We start from the raw sequence: 23236 nt of genomic DNA, 5'->3' as shown, positions 1-23236 counted from the left end.
GCTAATTTTTCACTCAAGATATCATAGACGTTGGGAGTATGGTCAATATATTTTATTCTCATATTCAGATCAACTTGACCAGAAAACGTGGCTTCCAGATCTTGCCAACAACTACGACGACGAAGCAGATGACAATGATATTGATGACAATGACAATGATGATGGTGAGGAATATGACAATTGTGAGTTTGATGACGACTATGACAAACTTGTGGATGATGGATGTATTGAGGACGAGGCTAATTGTGATGATGAGGACATTGTTTATGAGACCGAAACATTTACTGGCACTCAACAAGAGGATATTGTTATTAGGTATCTGTTTGTAGTACCAGTACTTTTTTGTTTTGTTTTATTATCTTACACTTTATTAAAACCCTGTTACCAAAGTATATAGTATTTGAAATAACTCTTCAATTTTATAACGGTGTGAGTTTCAGACAAATACAAAACCCAGAGCTTAGGGGCTACCACAATTTGTGCACTTGATACTAATCATTTGAAAGGCATGCTTGACATGCTACTGTATCACTTTCATTGGTAGCAAGGTATACTTACAGGTATCAATGACTCTGAGAATGTGACAACTGATTGTAATCAATCAAATATCTGTATGCTAGTATGTTAATTATATGTGGATTAAGTTTTATTTTATTATCTTTATTTGCATTTTTCTTAACATTCGAAACTCCACAGACATAAATCATACCAAATTTGTTTTGTTTGTTTATCAAAGCATGGCAGTATCACCAAAGCCAGAGGCATCAAGGTCCAGACAGATCTATGCGGATGTGGTCACATCACAGCCCCCAGATAGTATAACCCAACACAAAACTGATCCATCTCAGCAGAAAAATTCTTACTCCAAGTGGTCAAGAAAGAATACAAGCAAACCTAAGTATAAACACAACTGAACTTTCTTGTCTGCTGTAAAAGTTATTGCTTTTTCGGTTACATGCATTACATTTTTCATAAAAATTATAAAGATAAGATGAACTAGTTCTTTGTTTAGCTTTTTAAATTTTCAAGCTTCTTTTATTCAAACAACTTACTTTCAGTTAGATGCACAGTGTTCCTTTACTTCAACTTGAAGTTCAAGTTAGTTAGCAATACGACCATTAAGTTCATTCACTCATGCATGGCATAAATTATATCCCTTATTGTTTCATTAACATGCATACAGCATCACTTTATCAACCCATTCTTACAGAAACTCTACGGCAGACACGCCAGTACAAGTGATCAGTACTCCATCCTTGGTTCGTGGCAGTCAAGTATCATGGGGGGAGATAGAGACCCACCCAAAGCGACAACCACCATTTGTACACACCAGCAAGGACTCTCAGAGACAGAAGCAGAACTCTTTCAAACAAAAACAGTCCTTGTCAAGTTCGGGTGGTGTCAAACGTAAGCTTCATTTGCGAAACCTGGGTTACAGTCTTTCTTAACAAAATCTGAAACATTGATTATTATGTACATTGTAATGATTGTCATTTAGCCATGTTTTAATTATGTTTATACCCCAATTGGTTTAAACTTTTATAGTTCATTATTAGAAATTAAAAGTTGTTTCAGAAGGATTTATGATTGTGAATAACCTATTAAGGGATAAGCTCCATATTGTCCTTTAGTACGACAGTTAAATCACCTGTTATGGCATACATATTAATAATACCTTACCATTTAGTTTGATGTTACATTGCAATACAAAATGGTCTAAAAATACTGATGATAAGTAACGTTATAAGATTAGCAATCATATATAAATACTTTGGATTAAAATATTGTACTATCAATCGGCTTGATTGGGCTGTAGTAACACACCATTCTTTCCTTTCCTTTCTGAAGGCTCGAAGGAGCCATACAGCACTAAAAAGCAGAATATAAACCTACCGTCCCTTGGCAAGAACGCCAAATCACAGACCATGCCGTTTGTTATCAACAAGAAAAACAACAGACCTCATAAACAGGACAGAGTCACGGTTTGTTTTACCAATAATAAGTTTTGGTTAGTCTTTATCAATTATAATTTTAAGATGGTATAAAATTTTGTTTGAATCTGAATGTCAGGTAACTTTTTACCCACCAATTTCATACTTGACAAAGAATGTTCATATAACTCTTTAATTGTAAAAGTATGTGTTGTTTAATGATGTAAATGATAGAGTTCTTCATTGTGAATGTATTATGGTAACTTATGGAACTTTGACTCGGATCATTTTTGCAAAGTAACAGTTGATTTTGCGTGAGTCATCTTGATAAGAGTAACCTTTATAATATACTCCAATACATTCATGTGAGTTTTACAGATATGCAAGTATGATAAAATCTGATGTTGTTCAACCATGAAGATCAATGGAATGGGAATAAAATAACATTGTTTTATGTGAATCAAAAATATCCTAATTGTTTGACAAATTAGTCTTGAGGAAAACGTCATTTTTATGTGACAGAATTTCGCTTATGTAGTTGTCCATTTCTAAGTGACAATTCTATGGGATTTGAGTGAATACATATTGTACTCAAATGCTTTTATACTAATTTATATATTTCAGAAAAGCTCTGACCTTTCAAGTTTAAAGGATCTGTCAATACGACCCACGCCCCCTGCCAGGGAGAGGAAGCCCCAAGGGGCCAGGGGGTCAGAGGTCAAGGTCACAGCGACTGTCCGTGACTTCCTGTTCAGAGACTACTACCTAAGACAACTCTATGGCAACAAATCCTACAAAAATGGTAAGACAGGTGGCCTATGTGTAGGGAAATAAGGCAAACCCAATACTTTGTTGTCTTAAAATTAGAGAAACCAATACTTTGTTGTATTGACTTACTGCATGGAAGGCTCACATATTTGAAATTGGGTCAGATTCTTTTGTTTTAATACCATAATTATAATCTTATATTATACATGTATATCTCAAGAGTCATAACGCATATTGTCTAAAAAAACGAAAGAGTCAACAGGTCAAAATGAGAGTCAATTGACAGGCCTGGCATATCTTCAGGTTTGTTAAGTGGACCCATTCTCAAAGCAAAATTGTTAAACAAATTACCAATATGAAAACAAATCCCAATGTTAAAAAAATAAAGAAAAAAAAGTCTGATGATTATTAAATTTCCATTTTATTTAAACAAGTTTTAACTACGAATATAAGTATAATTTGCATTATTGTATTCTTGTTATTTGAAATATTATAAAGAGTAACATTGAATTAGTTTGTACAAAATGGACTTTTTGTGTGAAACAATTCCCAATCTCGAAAATGCATTTTCCTAAAATGGCCAGGAAAAGGCCTGATGGAAACTTTTTATTAAATTATTTTATTCTACTTTGACATTTTACAAACTGGCATCTAGTGATAATTTGAATATTCATGTCTCTTCCAGTCAATATAATTCAAGTCCATTAGTAAATAACATGCCATAGTGAATTGCTTAATTTCATTCATTGTTATGAGAGCTATTTAATATGAAATTTCAACCATTAACGTTGAAATTAAGAGGATGATAAAAATGTATGTTTTTTCTTCAAAGATTATGTGCAGTTTTTGTGAAGTAAGTATAAGCCATTCGTTATGGAATGAAAATAACCATATAAATTATAGTAGCTATAAAAATATTTACCTATCTAGTGTTTTAGTTTTAGAGGTAGTTGGAATTAACCACTAACCACGTGTATCTGATTGCTGCTTGTTATTACAGCACATGTATGGTGTACAACACATATGCATGGTTAAACATTAAACATTATATTTGTTACAAGGGATTCTGGAATGAAGTAATTCAAACGTTTTTTATGCTTTAATAAATGTTAATAATGCATACAAATGAAGTTTTAAATTAGGGAAAATATCAAAATTGTATTTTAAATTTTGGAAAATATAAACTTAATGTATTTTTATTTTTTATATCATGTAATTAACAACTAAGACATTTTATTGAATGTTGTTTTAAATCATTTATTACTATTTTTACAAGCAAGCTTTTGTAATGCCATTATAAAACACAGTTTAGTTTTCTTTAAGTGATTAATGTAAATTAAAAACCAAAAAATACTCTGTTAGTCCTTTCCTACGAATTAATGATCATGGTGGGATGGTCAATATGTTCGAATATATGAAGTCACTTATGTGACAGATGTAGTTTTTTTTAGCTCATTTTCTCAGCATTTTGGGAATGTTAAGACTTATCACTTGAAACTGCGATTTTTTGTTTCAGATATTTAACTTTTGTATAATTGTTGAGTAATTCTAATTATAAACATATTTGTTAAATTGAGATAACAATTAAAAACTCTTCTCTGCTACAACTAGCAGCTCTATTACACAACATCTGAATGTAAAAAAGATGCCTTTTACTAATGGGAATATGGCTTAGCCCTTTGCATGCTGGGAAATTTGTCGTCTGCTAAAATGTGGTCTGCAGAATTTCTAAAATTAGCACTTTCTTTGATTTTTTTCAAAGAATACTATCAGAATAGCAAACAGTTTGGATCCTGATGAGACGCCACATTCTGTGGCGTCTCATCTGGATCCAAACTGTTTGCAAAGGCCTTCAAAATTCGGTTCCAGCACTGAAAGAGTTAGTCATGACTACAATTCAGCCTTCACCCCATATCTTATTACATTTTTCGTAAGGATTTTCCGAAAATGTTTGGAACCATAGACTTCAAATGGAAAACCCATGAGTTCATAACGCTACTGGCATATCATACTAAGGAGTTTAAATCTCAATATGTTGTACTAATGCCTTTGATAGTTTTTTATATAAAAGTATATGTTTATTCAACGACCAATGAACTTGAAATTGTATTTACAGTAATAACAGGATTTCTCCATGCAAGCATCATTGCCTGTGATATACGCTTTTCTTTTACAGGAAACTAGGCCACATAATGTCAACTGTCAACAATAAACTAAAAATAAAATGTGTCTGATTTCATATACTTTAAGAGAATGTAAAATATCATTTGGTCATTTCGTCTTTGTTTAATCTCAGTAAAAATTGTGATGGTTCTTTTCTAAGTAGCACCTTGTGTGTGTGAATATTAAGACGGTATTGATTTATTTGAAATCAAGTTTCGCCAAGTGTCTTAATATGTTCGTTTTCTTAGTATGCGATAAATGTTCAAATGTGTTTGTTGTATTTTCAGTTAAAAGATTGTTAAAACTTTATAAAAGGTAGTTTGTAAAGAAATTAAGGACATCAAAATCGGCAAGTTTTATATAACTACACTTAAAGTATGCAAATTAATAATATAACCAGAAGAATGCTTTTAACTTGATGTAGAGAATTTGAATTGCATTTCCTTCTTTGAGCTAGCTAGTCAGGCTATGATGAACCTATTATCACACAGAACCTTTTTTTTCAATTTTCTACAGGGGTGTGATTTCTCCTATCAGCTTATTTCCTCCCTTTCAATACCATTATAGATTAATGACTTGATCATTAATCTTAACATTGTTTAAATTAGTCATTAACTGGTGTTGGGTGCTTTCTTCCCCTGAGTTATTTCTTAGATTACAGCCTGTATAACCTTTTTTTATTTGATTACTCTGCACACTGATTTGTGTACGCATGTTAAAAATGGGTAATATTAACCCATTCATGCCTAGCGTCCTGAAAAAAGGACATTGCAAACAGAGTAGACCCAGATGAGACGCCGCATAATGCGGCGTCTCATCTGGGTCCGCGCTGTTTGCTTAAAGATATTTCTGTAAGAAATATTCTAAATATAGAAATAAATATACCAGACACCCCTACTTTTGGAAATAAATTGATCCAATATAGAGGGATGGGAGAGTCCACTGGGCATAAATGGGTTAAGGAAACACTTGCTGCTGGAGGGCAGGGAGTTACAACCAGGAGAGCAATTAGGTCCCCTCAATCAGGTTGGACGTTTTCATTATGAAACCTGATGATATTGTTTGTAGGCATAATATTCCGGCCAAGTTGGATAACCATCCAAATCACCTGAAGCAAGAATTACTGCACTTGAATTATCAAAAAAATGGCACAAAAACCCTTTTATGCTAAGTTTTTTAGTTTTATTTGTATGACCTTATAACACAGCGACCACGGCCAAGTATCATATACATTCCCACTTTTTCATCTCAACTCAGAAGATAAGATATGAGTGTCTACTCAGCTGAGTTTTGAGAATGTCGGTCAGGGCATGAACAATCTCAGCTTTAACAATGTGCCCATATTCCTCCTTAGAAAAAGTTCAAATTTTAGTCAAAATATTCAGTTTTATATGTTCTTGATGCTAGGTCAATACAAATGTTTGTTATCTCAACTAAAATCGATAACTAGCCCGATTGCCTGAAGAACATCACAATTTTAGCCCCAAAATTAACAAAGATTTGTAAAATCAATGAATTCTGTTGTCTAATAGGCATATTCAAGTCAATTAGTTTAATTTGCATTAAACAATTAAGATGAAACTTAACATATAAGCTTTAATACAGCTCCTCAGATCAAGGTTACAGTTTCTAAAAATAGAAAAATTGTTCCTGCTCAATTACCGTTTATTAATACTACTATTCAGATGGTGGTATTGCATTCAAATAAGTTTTCAATATCAAAACCAAAGTAAATGAAACTTTGAAAGTGGCTTATTGTCAAATGATTGTTGATGCTATTGCTCTTTGATTACAAATAGGGATTTTTTTGTCAAGCTGCTATGGTTCAGTGTATGTGCATGATGCATTACGATGTCTGAGCATGTCTGGGTTGTAACTTTGCCATTACTGTGCCATTTAAAATAACATACCCCAAATGACCATCAAGAAACCGCCCTTCTCCCTACCTCAAAGGTCAAGGTAACACTTTGAGATAAAATTTGGCCATACAACTGCTTCACCGGTCTGTAACTTCATTATTCGTTATGACCAAAAAAACAAAAATGAAGAGACAGCGTATAATAAGAAATGTCATAATGAGAAATGTCAGTCTCCCTGCCTCAAAGGTCATGCTCAAGTCAAATGTTGCCATTAAACAGCTTGTCCAATCTGTAGCGTTATCATTATCAACTATAAAAGGACTAACAACACATATGCACCATGTGGTGATGGCATGTAATTTAAAACAACAGCTCTTCCTAGCTAAAAGGTCAATGTCACAATGAGATATTAAAGGTAGTCAAAACTATAGCTTAATCACTTATTGTTCAATTTAAAATCCATTTTTGTGCAGATGGTGTGTCACTTGTGTGACCCATCTCCTATCTCAAAGGTCAAGGTCACACCTTAAGGTAAAATGTCCAATATGAACACAAGACAGTTTGTCTGGAGTGCAATTTCATTCTGCATCATTAAAAATAATTTATCTAAAATAATTATCATGTGCAGAAGGAGTGCATCATATTAGTCCTTTTCCGCTTTGGGAAAGGTTCAACATGTTCACAATGCTGCTTGTTAAATAGTTACAAGACTGATTGACTGTGGGCATCTAGAAAGGCAATTAATTACCTAGTCTAATCATAGTAACAAACAACCATACATTTGCAAAGCACGATATCTCGGAACATCCCTTAGTTTAAACAATATTCTTGTAAATATATGACCATGTAATCTATATTCCTTTTCAAGACACTCGTCTGAAGAAGACGCTAACAGCAGACAATCTGAATATCAGGTGGAAGCAGAAGAAAAAGACTTTGTTGCCAGAGAAACCCTCTGATCTGCAGTTCACTCGAGCCTTCACGTTCTCAATGTTCGATCTCCCAGCCATGTACAGAGTGTATAACAATAACTTGGAACGCAATGCCAGTGGGGCAGAAACTCGTGTTTGATTGCAATATTGATGAATAAAAAATGAAAATGCTGCATGTATTATTTATAACTTTTTAACATTTAGTTCAACTACAATATGGATTTATTTATTGCAAGAAATAAAACTAAAGAATATTAGTCATCAGTCAACTATTTTTGAAATGCTAAACTTCATTACAAACAAGAGCTGTCACCTAAGGATGAATTATGCCCCCTATAAACGCTTGATAGAAGTTATGAGCTTTTTTCGAAACCTAAACGCATATTTTGAAACCTAAACACAGACCCTAAGTTCAAGGTCAAGGGGTCAAAGTTTGTGTGCGTATGGAAAGGCCTTGTCCATATTCACATGCATGCCAAATATGAAATTGCTATCTGAAGCGACATAGAAGTTATGAGCATTTTTCGAAATCTAAACGCAAAGTGTGACGGACAGACGGACGGACAGTCCGATCACTATTTGCACTCCTTAGGGGGCATAAAAACTGTAATTATTTTCAATATCTAAGATTTAATTTTCATTAAGAATCTTATTTGCAATGACAACAATAGCAATGAAAATTGTACTGCCATATGATAGTATTTAGCTTAAACTCTTAAGATTTAAAAACTGTTTAGAAATCTGTGTCTGTACTATGAAGCTGGCAATGAGATTTCCAAATATGGGGAGCCACTGTAAATAAAGGACAAAAATGAGTTACACGGCACTGAAGAAGTGTTTGTTAATGTAAATGATATTTTCTCTCTTATTTAACTTCATAGCCTTAAACATAACTTCCTAATTTAAATAATGTCTTAATTTCAATCATTCTGTAAATTTAAATGTATATTGTACATTATGCTAAGGACGACTTTTCCAAAAATGTTTATGCTGTTAAAGTGCTTTTAATAACAAAACAAGGGACAAAATTGTCACAAAACCAGGTTTTCATTGTGAAAAAAAAATCTGATAAAGGGAGAAAACTCAAACTGAACTTTTGAAATGACCAAAAAAAATTAACCCTCTTTGTAAGTTTTTTTTTTTTTTTTAAATCTATTTTTAGTCGTGGCGACCTTGACATTGGAGATATTGACGTGATTCTTTCGTGGGACACACCGTCCCATGATGGTGAACAAATGTGCCAAATGATTTTAAAATCTCACAATGAATGACATAGTTATGGCCAGGACAAGCTCATTTATGGCCATTTTTGACCTTTGAACTCAAAGTGTGACCTTGACCTTGGAGATATCAACGTAATTATTTCGCGCGACACACCGTCCAATGATGGTGAACAAATGTGCCAAATGATTTTAAAATCTGACGATGAACAACATAGTTATGGCTCGGACAAGCTCATTTATGGCCATTTTTGACCTTTGAACTCAAAGTGTGACCTTGACCTTGGAGATATCGACGTAATTATTTCGCGCGACACACCGTCCAATGATGGTGAACAAATGTGCCAAATGATTTTAAAATCTGACAATGAACGACATAGTTATGGCCCGGACAAGCTTCTTCCGCCAGCCCGCCAGCCCGCCAGCCAGCCCGCCCGCATTCGCCAATCTAATAACCAGTTTTTTCCTTCGGAAAACCTGGTTAAAAATGGAACTGTTTTGGAAAGTGATGTTAGAACACGACAGCTGGTGATGGCTTGTAGTCCATTTGTTCTTTTGACCACAAATATCAACCAATACATTTCTTACTTTTGAACTAGGTAGTTGTCAACAAAAAAAACACCATCAATTACTTTTGAATTAAGTACATTTATTATAAATAAATTAATTGCAATAATGACAATAACAAAGTACAAATACTTGTGTTATGAAAAAAACGCACAAACTATCAAGTAACAACTACAACATAACTGATCCTGATCCTTTATATTTATAAAATAGTGAACCAATAAACTAATTTAAATTCAGAGCAAACACACATTTATTCTGATGTGGAGAACATTAAACCACGTGATGTGATTTAAAACCAACACATCCTAATGAAAACTATTTGCTAATGTCGAGATTAAAAAAAAAATTGATTCCTATATACTCCTAGTATTAGTAGAACAAACAGAATTCTTCAGCACTATTACATATCAGATCTGATACTGCACAGCCATACACAATTCAATATTGCACTATTTGGTCCCAGTCAATTTGATTGGAAAACACTTCCATGTCGAGCCATCGCTCATAGTTCTGTTTGAACTCCTCACTAAGGTCCAAGTCTTGGCCTAGCACACTGAGTATACAGTTATCTACAGGCTTGAAGTCTGGGTCAGCCCCGTTGTTGGCATAGCGACGGTTGTTGAACCTGTCAACGCACGCCCGCAGTGCACATTCCTCGGCCTGGAAGTCCCAAGGCCTTGCATCCATATCTGGGAATATATAGAAGCAGAGTGGCAGAGAATCATTACCGAATTTGAAATGCAGAAACTGATATTCAAATTAATTTAACTTTATTTAGTTATAATAACAATGGACAGAATTATTTATTTTACCTTAGACTTTTAAAGATAACAGTCACAGGTAAACCATGTACATTTCTAACAAAAGTTAATCTTCCTTTATGATAAATACAATTATTATTTAAGTTTGAATTATATAATAATCTGTGCTACAGCATCAGTGCCTTATATGCAGTTTTTACATAAATTCCAACTATTATAGTTTTTAACCCCCCCCCCCCCCCCCCCCCCAAAAAAAAATGAGACTGTGATCAGGAGTTTCACAATACATAAACAACATTTTAGTTTAAAAAGCACCAATATGATAGACATTCTAAGTGTGATATCTTGTTTTCATCTGAACATAATAGTGTTTTACCAAACCAACATTCTGTGACATGTTCATCAAACATACAGTACTGTTAAACATACCATTTCCATATGCCCAGTCATCATTGAGTCTGTGTCGCACCTTCGAATAGATGGCAGACATGGTCTTCATGTTGGACTTGCGCCACTGTCTGCCCAGGTATTTGGTCTGAATCTTGAGAAGCTTCAGGATGTACAGCTGCATCATTGCCTGGCGCACCTTCAAGGCACGCTTTAGGATGGGCGCAGACTTAAACACCACTAGCATCTGGAATAAGGTCGTGTTTTTTAATTGGTGGGATGTAATTTCAAGGTAGCGTAGACGTTCATTATCTGACATGGTCCATTTTTTAATCAAAATAATGTAAACATAGTATAGATAGTTATATTTCTTGAGATAAGATGACTGATGTCAGCTCCAAAAAATATTTGAAGTTTTTTCATTAGAGGTTAGAAGGCACAATTTTAGTTCATGCTTTGTCAAAGCAAATTAGTTATAGTGTTTTTTTCCTTTTTGGTTTAATTTAAGTCTGTTTATAGCATTGAAAGCCTAAAGCATTTTGAGACACGCTTGAATCAGTTTCTTGGACATAGCCAGTACTTGATATCTGGAGAGAATATCTTGGGAACAATCCTAGATTAAGTACTGTGTCTTGTTCTGAGAAATGGGGCTTAAAGCATGTGAGGAAAGTGTCATCCCAAATTGCCTGTGCAGTCCGCACAGGCTAATCAGGAACGACACTTTCCGCTTTTATGGTATTTTTCGTTTAAAGGAAGTCCCTTCTTACCAAAAATCTTGTTTAGGCGGAAAGTGTCGTCCCTGATTAGCCTGTGTGGACTGCACAGGCTAATCTGGGACGACACTTTACGCACATGCATATTGGGAGCGCTCCTAGATCAAGTACTAAAACCAAGAGCCTTCAGAATGCTAGGTAGACACCACAATATCCATCACACTCAATGGTAAACTCATTATGCTGTATATATATTTAACTAACTGACACTTGTTTTACGGCATGAAGAGTTCTTTTTTCAAGAACTCTGCTCTTCTGATTGCATTCAAATAACTTGACTAGGTTTACTGGATAGTATCCATCAGTTTACTGATATCCTTGTTTTTGTGCATTGGGTATAACTTTTCAAAGATGCTTTTTTCGTTGGACAAAAACCTTTATTCCATTTATAATATTATTAGAAATCTATGATAAATTACTGATAACGAGATTTTACCTTTTCAACTGTATTATAAGCTTCATTAGTTTTAGCATACTGCATAGTCTATTTCTATTGCTTTAATCATAACAGTTTGAGCCGGTCAGTACATGTGTATTTTTTTCCTACTGGCTAAAATGAGGACCCCAAAAAGGGCTGAAATCTAAGAAGGCTCCAGTTCATTCAATTTAAAGATTTTCTTTATTTTATGTGGCTTCTTATGTTTCCATTAATCAAGTAACAATCCTAACTGAATCAGAGCATTGCAATAACATCACAGACGTGACGTATACCCCCATGTGCCGCATTGACACAGACTATTTTGCATGCTGTCTTCACAAAACAAGAGAATCTAATTCATGGCAATTTTTAAAAATTATTATGCCATTATCATTTATGGCCATTTCAACCTTTGAACTCTTGAATTCTTTCGCATGACATGCTGTCCAATGACTGTGAACAAAATTAATGTACAGAGTCATTTTAAAATCTCACAATGAATGACATAGTTATGGCCCAGACAAGCTCATTTATGGCCATTTTTGACTTTTGAACTCCAAGTGTGACCTTGACCTTGGAGATATAAACGCAATTCTTCGGCATGACACATCGTCCAATGATTGTTAACAAATGTACCGAGTAATTTTAAAATCTCACAATGAATGACATAGTTATGGCCAGGACAAGATCATTTATGGCCATTTTTGACCTTTGAACTCACAGTGTGACCTTGATGTTGCAGATATCGACGTAATTCTTTCGCCTGACACACCGTACAGTAATTGTGAACAAATGTGCCACATGATTTTAAAATCTCACAATGAACAACATCGTTATAGCCCAGACAAGCTCAATTATGGCCATTTGTGACGTTTGAACTCAAATTGTGACCTTGACCTTAGAGATATCAACGTAATTCTTTCGCACAACACACCCTCCAATGATGGTGAACAAATGTGAAAAATGATTTTTAAATCTCACAATGAATGACATAATTATGGCCCAGACAAGCTCATTTATGGCCATTTTTGACCTTTGAACTCAAAGTGTGACCTTGACCTTGGAGATATAGACATAATTCTTCCGTGCGACACACCGTCCAATGATTGTGAACAGATATGCCAAATTATTTTAAAATCTCACAATGAACAACATAGTTATTGCCTGGACAAGCTCTTTTATTGCTATTTTTGATCTTTGAACTCAATGTGTGACCTTGACCTCGGAGATATTGACGTAATTCTTTCGCGCGACACACCGTCCAATTATGGTGAACAAATATGCCAAATGACTTTAAAATCTCACAATGAACAACATATTATTGCCCGGACAAGCTCATGTATGGCCAATTTTTTTTTTATCTTTGAACTCAAAGTGTGACCTTGACCTTGGAGATATCGACGTAATTCTTTCGCGTGACACACCGTCCAATGAAGGTGAACAAATTTTACAAATGATTTTAAAATCTCACAATAAATGATAATGTTATGGCCCGGACAAGCATTTGACCTTGAACTACAAGTGTGACCTTGAACTTGGAGATATCGACCTACTTTTTTCACATGATACACCGTCCCATGATGGTGAACAAATGTACCAAGTCATATTAAAATCTAACAATAAATTACATAGTTATGGTGCGGACAAACTTTCGGTTTAAAACACACTAAGCCACCCCTTGACCTAGTTTTTGACTGGGCATGACCCATATTCAAACTTGACCCTAGACATCATCTAGATACAACTTTGGTGAAGATTGGATGAAATTGCGGGACAGACCTACAGACAAAGTGACTCCTATATAGCTTCCCATTGGTAATGGGGGGTATAATGATGACTGAGGTTAAAGTAGAAGCTCTGTAGAAGAAATTGATAAACAACTCTGATCACAAAATATTTCCAGTAAACATTTCTTATCAAATTTTCATGTTGAAAACAATAGGCATACTGATGACATTCAAATGTAAAACGCAGTACATACCATAGTTCTCGAGTGTTTCCATTTTGTGAGCTTGTTAAGAATTCTAAGAAGATTGATGCATGAAAATACGTTCCTCCAACAGTAAGGCTGGTTATCTCCCTTCTCCTGTAAACCAATAATCTTTGATTTCTTACTTGCAATAAAGCTATATCAAAAATCTGACAAATTCCCCCCACAAGACTTTGTCAAAGGCAGGACAGCCATGTCCAGAGCTCAGTGCAAGGGCATGTTAGTCAAGAATAAGTGTCATCATGTGAGAATTGTGTCTAGCACATGTACACTTTAAGGTGACCATATACATTTCAAACTTCAATTTAATATCTGCAGAAATTTAGAAGTAGTTCGTTACTTTGTTACACAAAGCTTAAACATTTTATGCAGACCATGTGACTACAATATATATTTACTCCCTTGGGGGGGGGGGGGGGGGGGGGGGGGGGGGGCAGGGGGGGGGGGGGGTTAATAATGTTTATCTTTCAACAATACAATGTTGTGATTTCAAACAAACATTATTTTATTTAAAGCTAAATGTTTTGGGAAGATTTACAAGTATGATCACAGGGTCATAACACACAAAGGAAGTCATTTGCTAATTTTATGATGATAGCATGTTTATTAATTGAGAAAGGACTTGTTTAAATTACTGAAAAAGATCTGAACATTCATGATCAAACGCGAGATTGGCTTCGGGCAGCACATGAGAACTACGTCGTGATTAGGAAACTGCCTGAAGCCAATCTTGTGTTTGCTCGTAAATGTTCGTTTATTGTCATGGTAAGTTCACATGAAATATATTGTGACACAAAAAATAAAATTGAGCATTTTGTATCTCTTTAAATGTATGTTACCATACCACATCTAGCGTTGAAATTCTGGCTATTGATTTAAGGAACATTGATTTTTTATGGGTTAACTTATTTCACGAGATATTAAACAAAATATTCATTGATTTTGAGTATTTATGTGGCTTTAATGCAAATGGTTTAAAACATCGTCATTATGATTTTCTATTTATAACTGAAATAAGTGAAAACAGTCATCAGGTAAAATGTGCCCTCATCCTCACCAGTGATTCTGCTGAAAGTTCCTTTCCTGGATTTATTACACATGTTGGAAAATCTAGGCCTGGTATACTGAAATATGTACATTATAACATAAATATCCAAATGTGGGCATCATTTACTTTGTGACCTTTTATTAAAAATTATTTCTTGTTTAAATCCTGAAAATTACAAGTTTTCAATTGGAATGTCCAAAATTAAAATACTATAGGTATGGCTAGCAAAGTTGACAGTTGAAGTAAAAAATGAGTCAATGTTTGTATTCTGTATATGTTTCACCCCACAAGTAGCACCTGTACATGTTTTTTATCACTTGCAAAAGGTATAAGTATACTGGGGTAATAAGGTCTAATACATATTTCCTCACACGTATACTCACCTATGTTTGGCTGTAACATAGTTGACTATGATCTGGTTGAAGAACTTCAGAACCAGGGGTATACAGTTGGCAAACACCAGGTGTTGGGACATGAACTCAAACTGAAACAAGCTCATTAACAAGAGCTGTCTCCATCGGAAGACATATGCCCCCAAAACGCTTTTAGAAACCTAAACACAGATTTCGCAACCTAAACGCAGAACCTTAGTTCAAGGTCAAGGTCAAAGGGGTCAAATTTATGTGCGTATGGAAAGGCCTTGTCCATATACACATGCATACCAAATATGAAGGTTAAATCTGAAGCGACGTAGAAGTTATGAGCATGTTTCGAGCAGAAACACAATTTTTTGATGATTCAAGGGCTGTAACTCAGAAGTGCCTGGGTAAATTTGGCTGATGATGAAACTTCACCTATATTTTATTGCCTTACACATTTTTATAAAGTAAGGTGAAGATCCGATGACAATTGGTGGAGTTATTGAGCAGAAACTAGAAAAAACTTAATTTTTTATGATTCAAGGGCAGTAACTCAGGAGTGTTTAAGTCAATTTGGCTGATTATCAAACTTGACCTAGATCTTATGACCTTACACATTATCATGAAGTATGGCAAAGATCCTATGACATTTGCTTGAGTTCTTGAGCGGAAACGAGAAAAAACCCATTTTTTTTATCATTCAAGGGTCGTAACTCAGGACTGTCTGGGTCAATTTGGCCGATTATCGAACTTGACATAGATGTTATTGCCTAACACATTGTTATGAAGTTTGGTGGAGATCTGATGACAATTGCTCAAGTTATTGAGCGGAAACAAGAAAAAAACAAATTTTATGATGAATCAAGGGCCATAACTCAGGAGTGTGTTGGTCAATTAGGTCGATTATCGAACTTGACCTAGATGTTATTGCCTTACACATTTTGATGAAGTTTGGTGAAGATCTGATGACAATTGCTTGACTTATTGAGCGGAAACTTATCCGGACGGACTAACTAACTGACCGACTGACTGACTCACTGACGGACGGTGCGATTTTAATATACAATCATTTTTGCGGAATTATCAAAATAATAATAAGAAATATGGTAAAGAGTAAGTCAAGAAAATTGTGTGTGAAGTTACTGTTAAATAGTCATCACGGTAAAATCCATCCAGTGATCTAAGACAAGAATATTTTCTATGACAACCACAGTTTTTAAGACATTCAAATCATTTGAAGAAAGTTGTACAAGCAACATTTCTGCTAAGTTTGGTTTTAAAATCCATTAAGCGGTTTAAAGGCAGGAGAAGTTACCCATACATTTTGACATTTTGACAATGACAGAGATGCAAAATAACTCACACATGAGCGACAAGTGAGGTAAAAAACACCTGATTTTACTTCTTTCTGAGTATATTGAAGGATCTAGCTATTATATGTAGATTAGAATAAAGTAGTGATGGAAAGGCTTTGTAGTAAATGTAAATGATAATTTGATAACGTATTTGGCATATGAGACCTGACCACAGCAACAAGTTATGTTTTCTCCCCTTAACACTGGTATCTACGAAAGTTAGGCTTTACAGTGACAAGCAAGTCAATGGTTATTATAAGGATGTATCTAAAGTATAGACCCTGACCTTCAATAACGTGGTGTTTTCTTCTAAGCACACTTAATCCTTTCCCACTCAGAAGCAGAGTATACATGGCTATATGCAACAAGCATTAAACCAGAACAGTATGCGAGTAACTCAAAGACTGTTCAGGTTTTATGCCGTTTGCCTCCTATAAGTACCTTATGGTTTAAAATGAAGCCCTTAAAACTTGAATCTAGCATGAAAGTTCTTAAAAATCAGATTTTTGAAGGGACTTAAATGCTTTACAGTGTGGGGACTTAAATGCTTTACAGTGTGGGGACTTAAATGCTTTACAGTGTGGGGACTTAAATGCTTTACAGTGTGGGGACTTAAATGCGTTACAGTGTGGGGACTTAAATGCATTACAGTGTGGGGACTTAAATGCTTTACAGTGTGTATCTGAATAGTAAAGGGTTGAGTACGTACCTGGTAGATGTGGTTGAGTTTGAAGTGTTTCAGCATCAGCAGGATGAGGCCAGAGATGGCCTTCACGATGATCTCCTTGTGACGGCTCACATCGATACCCAGCTTCATGGACTGGAACACTGTCGTCCTGTACAGGAACAATAACCAATGGAAATTAAGGATCCAGACTTGATCCAGATGTTATTGCCTTACACATTTTCATGAAGTTTGGTGAAGATCTGATGACAATTGCTTGACTTATTGAGCGGAAACGAGAAAAAACCCAATTTTACGATGATTCAAAGGTCGTAACTCAGGAGTGCCTGGGTCAAATTTGCCGATTATCCAACTTGACCCAGGTGTTATTGCCTTACACATTTTCATGAAGTTTGGCAAAGATCTGGTGACAATTGCTTGACTTATTGAGCGGAAACACTGTCGTCCTGTACAGGAACAATAACCAATGGAAATTAAGGCAAATTTTAAGACAAGATGGCTGTCATATGAAGTGCAAAGTGAAAGTGTCAGTTAACATTACATTTACAACAGGATAATGGTGGGAAAAGGGCAACATGTAACATTTTAGTCACTGTTAGTTCATGTGCATTGTCCTTTGAATCTGAATTTAGCGCTGTTGTTGTTTTTGTACTTTTAAAGTTACATAAAATACCTTATCTGCATAGTAGTTAAATAGTCATATGGGAGACAAAATCACACCTGCTATTATCTGAATCCACAGGCCTTTTTTCTGTCTATTTTGGGAAAAAGTACCTAGAAAAATTGGTATTTTTCGAGTTGTGAAATCTTTTAAATTAGGAAGAATTTTCATCGACAAAAGCATTATTGGGGACATAATTTTTCTTAATTGTTGTTATTAAATCTAATGTTTTCATACATAGATATTGCCCTAAAATGCTAAGAAAAGTATTAAAATGTTTTTTTCATGCAACAGTCATTGTCCACTGCTAGGGTAAGTATGTGTATGATAAAAAAACTAACTTTGTTAATGTTATGCTTGAAGTTCAAATACAATACATAGCTCGATATGTCATTAAGGATTTTTATATGAATATTCATAGTTGAAGGACCTGCGTTCAACATATTATTATTCAAAATTCAAGTTGCAAAATGTCTGAAGGCAACCATTGCTTGAAACACAGTAACGTTGAAAGTGAAACCAGTCCACATTTCTCTACCTCAGACCATCAATATGGATTCTCAACCATTTTACAATAATTAATAAGTACACATGATTATCACTTGTTGTATACCGGTTACATTACCTGATAATTCTGCTGAATAATCCAGCATTTCAATATTTGAAAGCAACATCTGACCGAAAATGTGTCTTAAGAATTGCATAAACACAACCGGCCACCATTTGTCTGAAGTGTCAAGGTCGCGAAAATTGCATTATGGAACACTCGATATGACATTTTTCGGGGTATTCCTATTGGCACGCTTAAACACGGCACACGGTTATTTAAAACACAATACCTACCGGGAAACACATTTTTCGGCTTTGGTCATTTCCCTTGGAAATTGGGATTTTTTTTTGAGAATTGGGAAAAAATAGGCATATTTGGAATTGGGAATGGGCCTGACTATCAGACCCGTGAGATAGGCAGAAAAAGGCCTAATCAATATGGTCATGTGGAATAGTTTTTATTCACATGGGACCTTTATTGAACAAAAGCCTTGATTTCAAAGACGACACGTCTAAATCAGGCCTTTTAAACATACATGTGTATCATGGTACGTTATTTTTGACAACTACATTTTTAGTAATTTACTCATCCTTAGAAATCCCTTAATAGAAAGTTTATTAACCCATTTTTGCCTAGCGTCTAGAAAAAAGGCCTTTGCAAACAGTGTAGACCCAAATGAGACGCCGCATAATGCAGCGTCTCATCAGGGTCTATGCTGTTTGCTTAAAGGAAGATCTGTAAGAAATATTCTAAAAATAGAAATAAATATACCAAACATCCCTAATTTTGGAAATGAATTAATCCAATTTAGAAGGATGGGAGAGTCCACTAGGCAGAAATGGGTTAAACAACTGTTTCCGAAGTTTTGTTCTTACGGCATCTCCTCAGGCAGCAGGTCAGACAGGATGTTGATGGAGTCGGTCTTGGTCTTGGCTGTTGGGGCTGCAGCAAGCAGTATCTTCAGCAAGGCAATCTGCAGGAAACGACACATTAGATGCATTGATTTTTTATTTGTTTCGCTTTTCGAATATTTTATGCTGTAATAACATCTTTGAATTCTTACAACAGATGTTGTTGATACACGATGATAAATCTAGGATAATGCTTATAGCTGTTTTATAACATGAGATATGAAGCCTGGTAACATACGACTTGGTGAATTCATTAGAATGGCTTTTAAACACTTAACGATTATACTGAGTTTTATATTGATGGAACCATTTAACATACACTGAAGCAGTTTGGTCAGTAAAGCGTGGAACAGAAAATCAGCTTGTGTGTTGGAGTGGCTTGACATTATTTAAGAAAGCCCTCTTAACCCTTTCCCACTTAGAAGCAAAGTGAAAATGGCTATGTGCAAACAGCATAAAACCAGAACAGCCTGCAAGTCTCGCAGTCTGTTCAGGTTTAATGCTGTTTGCTGCTCATCAGAATCTAAGGTTTGGAGATGAAGCCTTAAAAACTTGAATTTAGTAAGAAAGGTCTTAAATAAATTAAATATAACTTTCTAAGGGACTACAAATGCGAAAAATTTGTATCTGAGTGGTAAAGAGTTAAATTTAGTACGAAACTTAGTAACTTGTCTGGAACTATCTAGTTACCATATACTGCGGCAGGTTGGGCAGTATGGCCTGAAAGAGGACCTCTGCAGGAGTGTTGGGTACATCTGTCTCAGGCTGGGACAGAGGGTTCTTGGCTATATCCTCCTCACGCTTGATCTGCAGTTCCGATAGGGACACATACAGGTGCTGAAACAGGGAAGGAGATAGGGACACATACAGCTGCTGAAACAGGGAAGGGAAAATATATCGTTACCTCTAAGTGTGACATTTATCTTTGAGGCAGAGAGATGGGTGTTACAAACACACCGTCACGTCATGGAGGTCATTTGTGGTCTGGAAAAGTTCAAACTTACGCAAGCAGGCACACACATACACTCCAAATTGTAACTGATATTATACATGGAGCTCTGTGCAAGATTGTTTGACAATAACCCAGTATCATTCTGGGAAAACTGGACTTAATGCATGCGCGTAAATATCAGACTGCACTGGACTTCATGCATGTGCGTAAATATCAGACTGCACTGGACTTCATGCATGTGCGTAAATAGCGGACTGCACTGGATTTCATGCATGTGTGTAAATATCAGACTGCACTGGACTTCATGCATGTGTGTAAATATCAGACTGTACTGGACTTCATGCATGTGTGTAAATATCAGACTGCACTGGACTTAATGCATGCGCGTAAATATCAGACTGCACTGGACTTCATGCATGTGTGTAAATATCAGACTGCACTGGACTTCATGCATGTGCATAAATATCAGACTGCACTGGACTTCATGCATGTGCATAAATATCAGACTGCACTGGACTTCATGCATGTGTGTAAATAGCGGACTGCACTGGACTTCATGCATGTGTGTAAATAGCGGACTGCACTGGACTTCATGCATGTGTGTAAATATCAGACTGCACTGGACTTCATGCATGTGCGTAAATAGCGGACTGCACTGGACTTAATGCATGTGTGTAAATAGCGGACTGCACTGGACTTCATGCATGTGTGTAAATAGCGGACTGCACTTGACTTAATGCATGTGGGTAAATAATGGACTGCACTGGACTTCATGCATGTGCGTAAATATTGGAATGCACTTGACTTAATGCATGTGGGTAAATAGTGGACTGCACTAGACTTAATGCATGTGTGTAAATAGCGGACTGCACTGGACTTCATGCATGTGCATAAATAGCAGACTGCACTGGACTTCATGCATGTGCTTAAATATTGGACTGCACTTGACTTAATGCATGTGGGGTAAATAGTGGACTGCACTGGACTTAATGCATGTGTGTAAATAGCGGACTGCACTGGACTTCATGCATGTGCGTAAATGCGGACTGCACTGGACTTCATGCATGTGTGTAAATAGCGGACTGCACTGGACTTCATGCATGTGCCTAAATATTGGACTGCACTTGACTTAATGCATGTGGGTAAATAATGGACTGCACTGGACCTAATGCATGTGTGTAAATAGTGGACTGCACTGGACTTAATGCATGTGGGTTAATAGTGGACTGCACTGGACTTAATGCATGTGGGTTAATAGCGGACTGCACTGGGCTTCATGCATGTGCTTAAATAGCGGACTGCACTGGACTTCATGCATGTGCATAAATAGCGGACTGCACTGGACTTCATGCATGTGCGTAAATTTTGTACTGCACTTGACTTAATGCATGTGCGTAAATAGCGGACTGCACTGGACTTAATGCATGTGCGTAAATAGCGGACTGCACTGGGCTTCATGCATGTGCCTAAATAGCGGACTGCACTGGACTTCATGCATGTGCGTAAATAGCGGACTGCACTGGACTTCAATCACGCATGTGCGTAAATAGCAGACTGCACTAGACTTAATGTATGTGTGTAAACAGCGGACTGCACTGGACTTCATGCATGTGCGTAAATAGCGGACTGCACTGGACTTAATGCATGTGCGTAAATAGCGGACTGCACTGGACTTAATGCATGTGTGTAAATAGCGGACTGCATTGGCTAACCTGGGATGACACTTTACCCACATGCATTAAGCCCAGTTATCCCAGAACAAGTACCATATGACGGCTCACCTGTTTGAGCACCTTGACTCCCTCATGTATGGGCAAGGGAAGACCTGCCAGGGAGTCGCGGTCGTTCTTCACTTGAAACCCGACAAACTTGACACGTGTGTGGTCCAAAAACTGCTCAAGATCCTTCGTTCTACGAAACAGAAGCCATATATTTCTCATTACTTTTTGAAAAGTTTCTACTCTCATGGAAACTAAAATTTTGCAATGTGGAATCGAGATGAAATTTAAAAAGAAATTCAATATATTATTATAACTGAAAATAATAAGGGCTGACAAGTATACAAGTATTATCCTGATATGTCCGTGAAAAACATTGATCCAAATTACAGTAATGCAGCACTAAACTACAGAGTGTTAATCTAATTATTTATTTTTATGATAAAACTGCCAGGTGTCAAAACAGACATTTTTTAATAACGCTCATTTGCAGTCGCTATTTGATCTATAAGATGAACTTAATCACACATACCAGTCATGATAACTTCCGTCCATTTTAATAGGACACTTAAAAAAAGCATCCAAAACTCAAGCTGTCCATAAGTCGGCCACAGTTTAATACAAACCAATCTTAAGAATTACATTATCATTTATGTGCAAAAGTTTCTTGTTAAACATGAAATATTAAGTTTACTCAGTGCGCCCTTAGGACACAAAATGTTGTTGTTATGAGCTACATTATTTTAATACCATAGTTATGATAGCATAGTTCTATGCGCCACAAAGTTTGTCTTGCGCACTATTAACATGTGCCTAAACTTCTCATGCTTTTCTTGCCAATGACTTGACAATGTGAATGTATATGTTAACATATTATTAACGCTTTTTTTGCAGATCAAACATTTTGAATGAAGTACGGGTGCAATTCAATTCCGAATCAGAACTTGATTTGTTATCTATTTATTTGTAAGAATGACAAAATAACAACACCTCCTGCTCTAATGTCGATGACCCTTTATAGGCTTAGAAATGTGGGATGTATGTATGATTTTGAAATGATAAACAAAGAACTAAGATAATTAAATATAACTAGAGCTTTGTCACAGACGTGACGAATACCCCCACATGCCGCATTGACCCAGAATATTTTTAATGTTGTCTTCACAAAAAACAGTTCAAACAAGAGCTTCAGAGGACAGCGCGCTCTACTATTCGAGTGCTTGAC

At 35.9% G+C, this 23236-nt stretch overlaps 2 protein-coding genes across 7 annotated transcripts in view; one reads left to right on the top strand and one right to left on the bottom strand.

Moving 5' to 3' along the window:
• Positions 1-7824, top strand: part of LOC127832259 (uncharacterized) — a 28974-nt gene extending 21150 nt beyond the window's left edge. Inside the window, exons 11-17 of one of the 2 annotated variants that reach the window (XM_052357618.1) lie at positions 69-315; positions 737-898; positions 1211-1407; positions 1849-1982; positions 2556-2733; positions 3532-3552; positions 7590-7824. In XM_052357618.1, the coding sequence (XP_052213578.1) occupies positions 69-315; positions 737-898; positions 1211-1407; positions 1849-1982; positions 2556-2733; positions 3532-3551 (938 nt within the window). In that variant the 3' untranslated portion in view covers position 3552; positions 7590-7824. The remainder of the gene's footprint in view (positions 1-68; positions 316-736; positions 899-1210; positions 1408-1848; positions 1983-2555; positions 2734-3531; positions 3553-7589) is intronic. The other variant, XM_052357617.1, reaches the window with a different exon arrangement.
• Positions 7825-9501: 1677 nt separating this feature from the next.
• The window catches only part of LOC127832266 (striatin-interacting protein 1 homolog), a 42923-nt gene continuing 29188 nt past the window's right edge, over positions 9502-23236 (bottom strand). For all 5 annotated transcript variants that reach the window (XM_052357641.1, XM_052357642.1, XM_052357643.1 and 2 more), the window contains 9 exons: positions 22075-22204; positions 20032-20178; positions 19306-19403; positions 17244-17370; positions 15204-15304; positions 14830-14896; positions 13764-13868; positions 10634-10838; positions 9502-10132 (listed from right to left, as the gene is read on the bottom strand). In XM_052357641.1, the coding sequence (XP_052213601.1) occupies positions 9882-10132; positions 10634-10838; positions 13764-13868; positions 14830-14896; positions 15204-15304; positions 17244-17370; positions 19306-19403; positions 20032-20178; positions 22075-22204 (1231 nt within the window). In that variant the 3' untranslated portion in view covers positions 9502-9881. The remainder of the gene's footprint in view (positions 10133-10633; positions 10839-13763; positions 13869-14829; positions 14897-15203; positions 15305-17243; positions 17371-19305; positions 19404-20031; positions 20179-22074; positions 22205-23236) is intronic.

This window comes from Dreissena polymorpha, chromosome 5 (assembly GCF_020536995.1).
Source record: "Dreissena polymorpha isolate Duluth1 chromosome 5, UMN_Dpol_1.0, whole genome shotgun sequence".
Classification (NCBI taxonomy): domain Eukaryota; kingdom Metazoa; phylum Mollusca; class Bivalvia; order Myida; family Dreissenidae; genus Dreissena; species Dreissena polymorpha.
The sequence above is the reverse complement of the archived record's forward strand: the minus strand, read 5'-3'. Positions and strand labels throughout refer to the sequence as shown.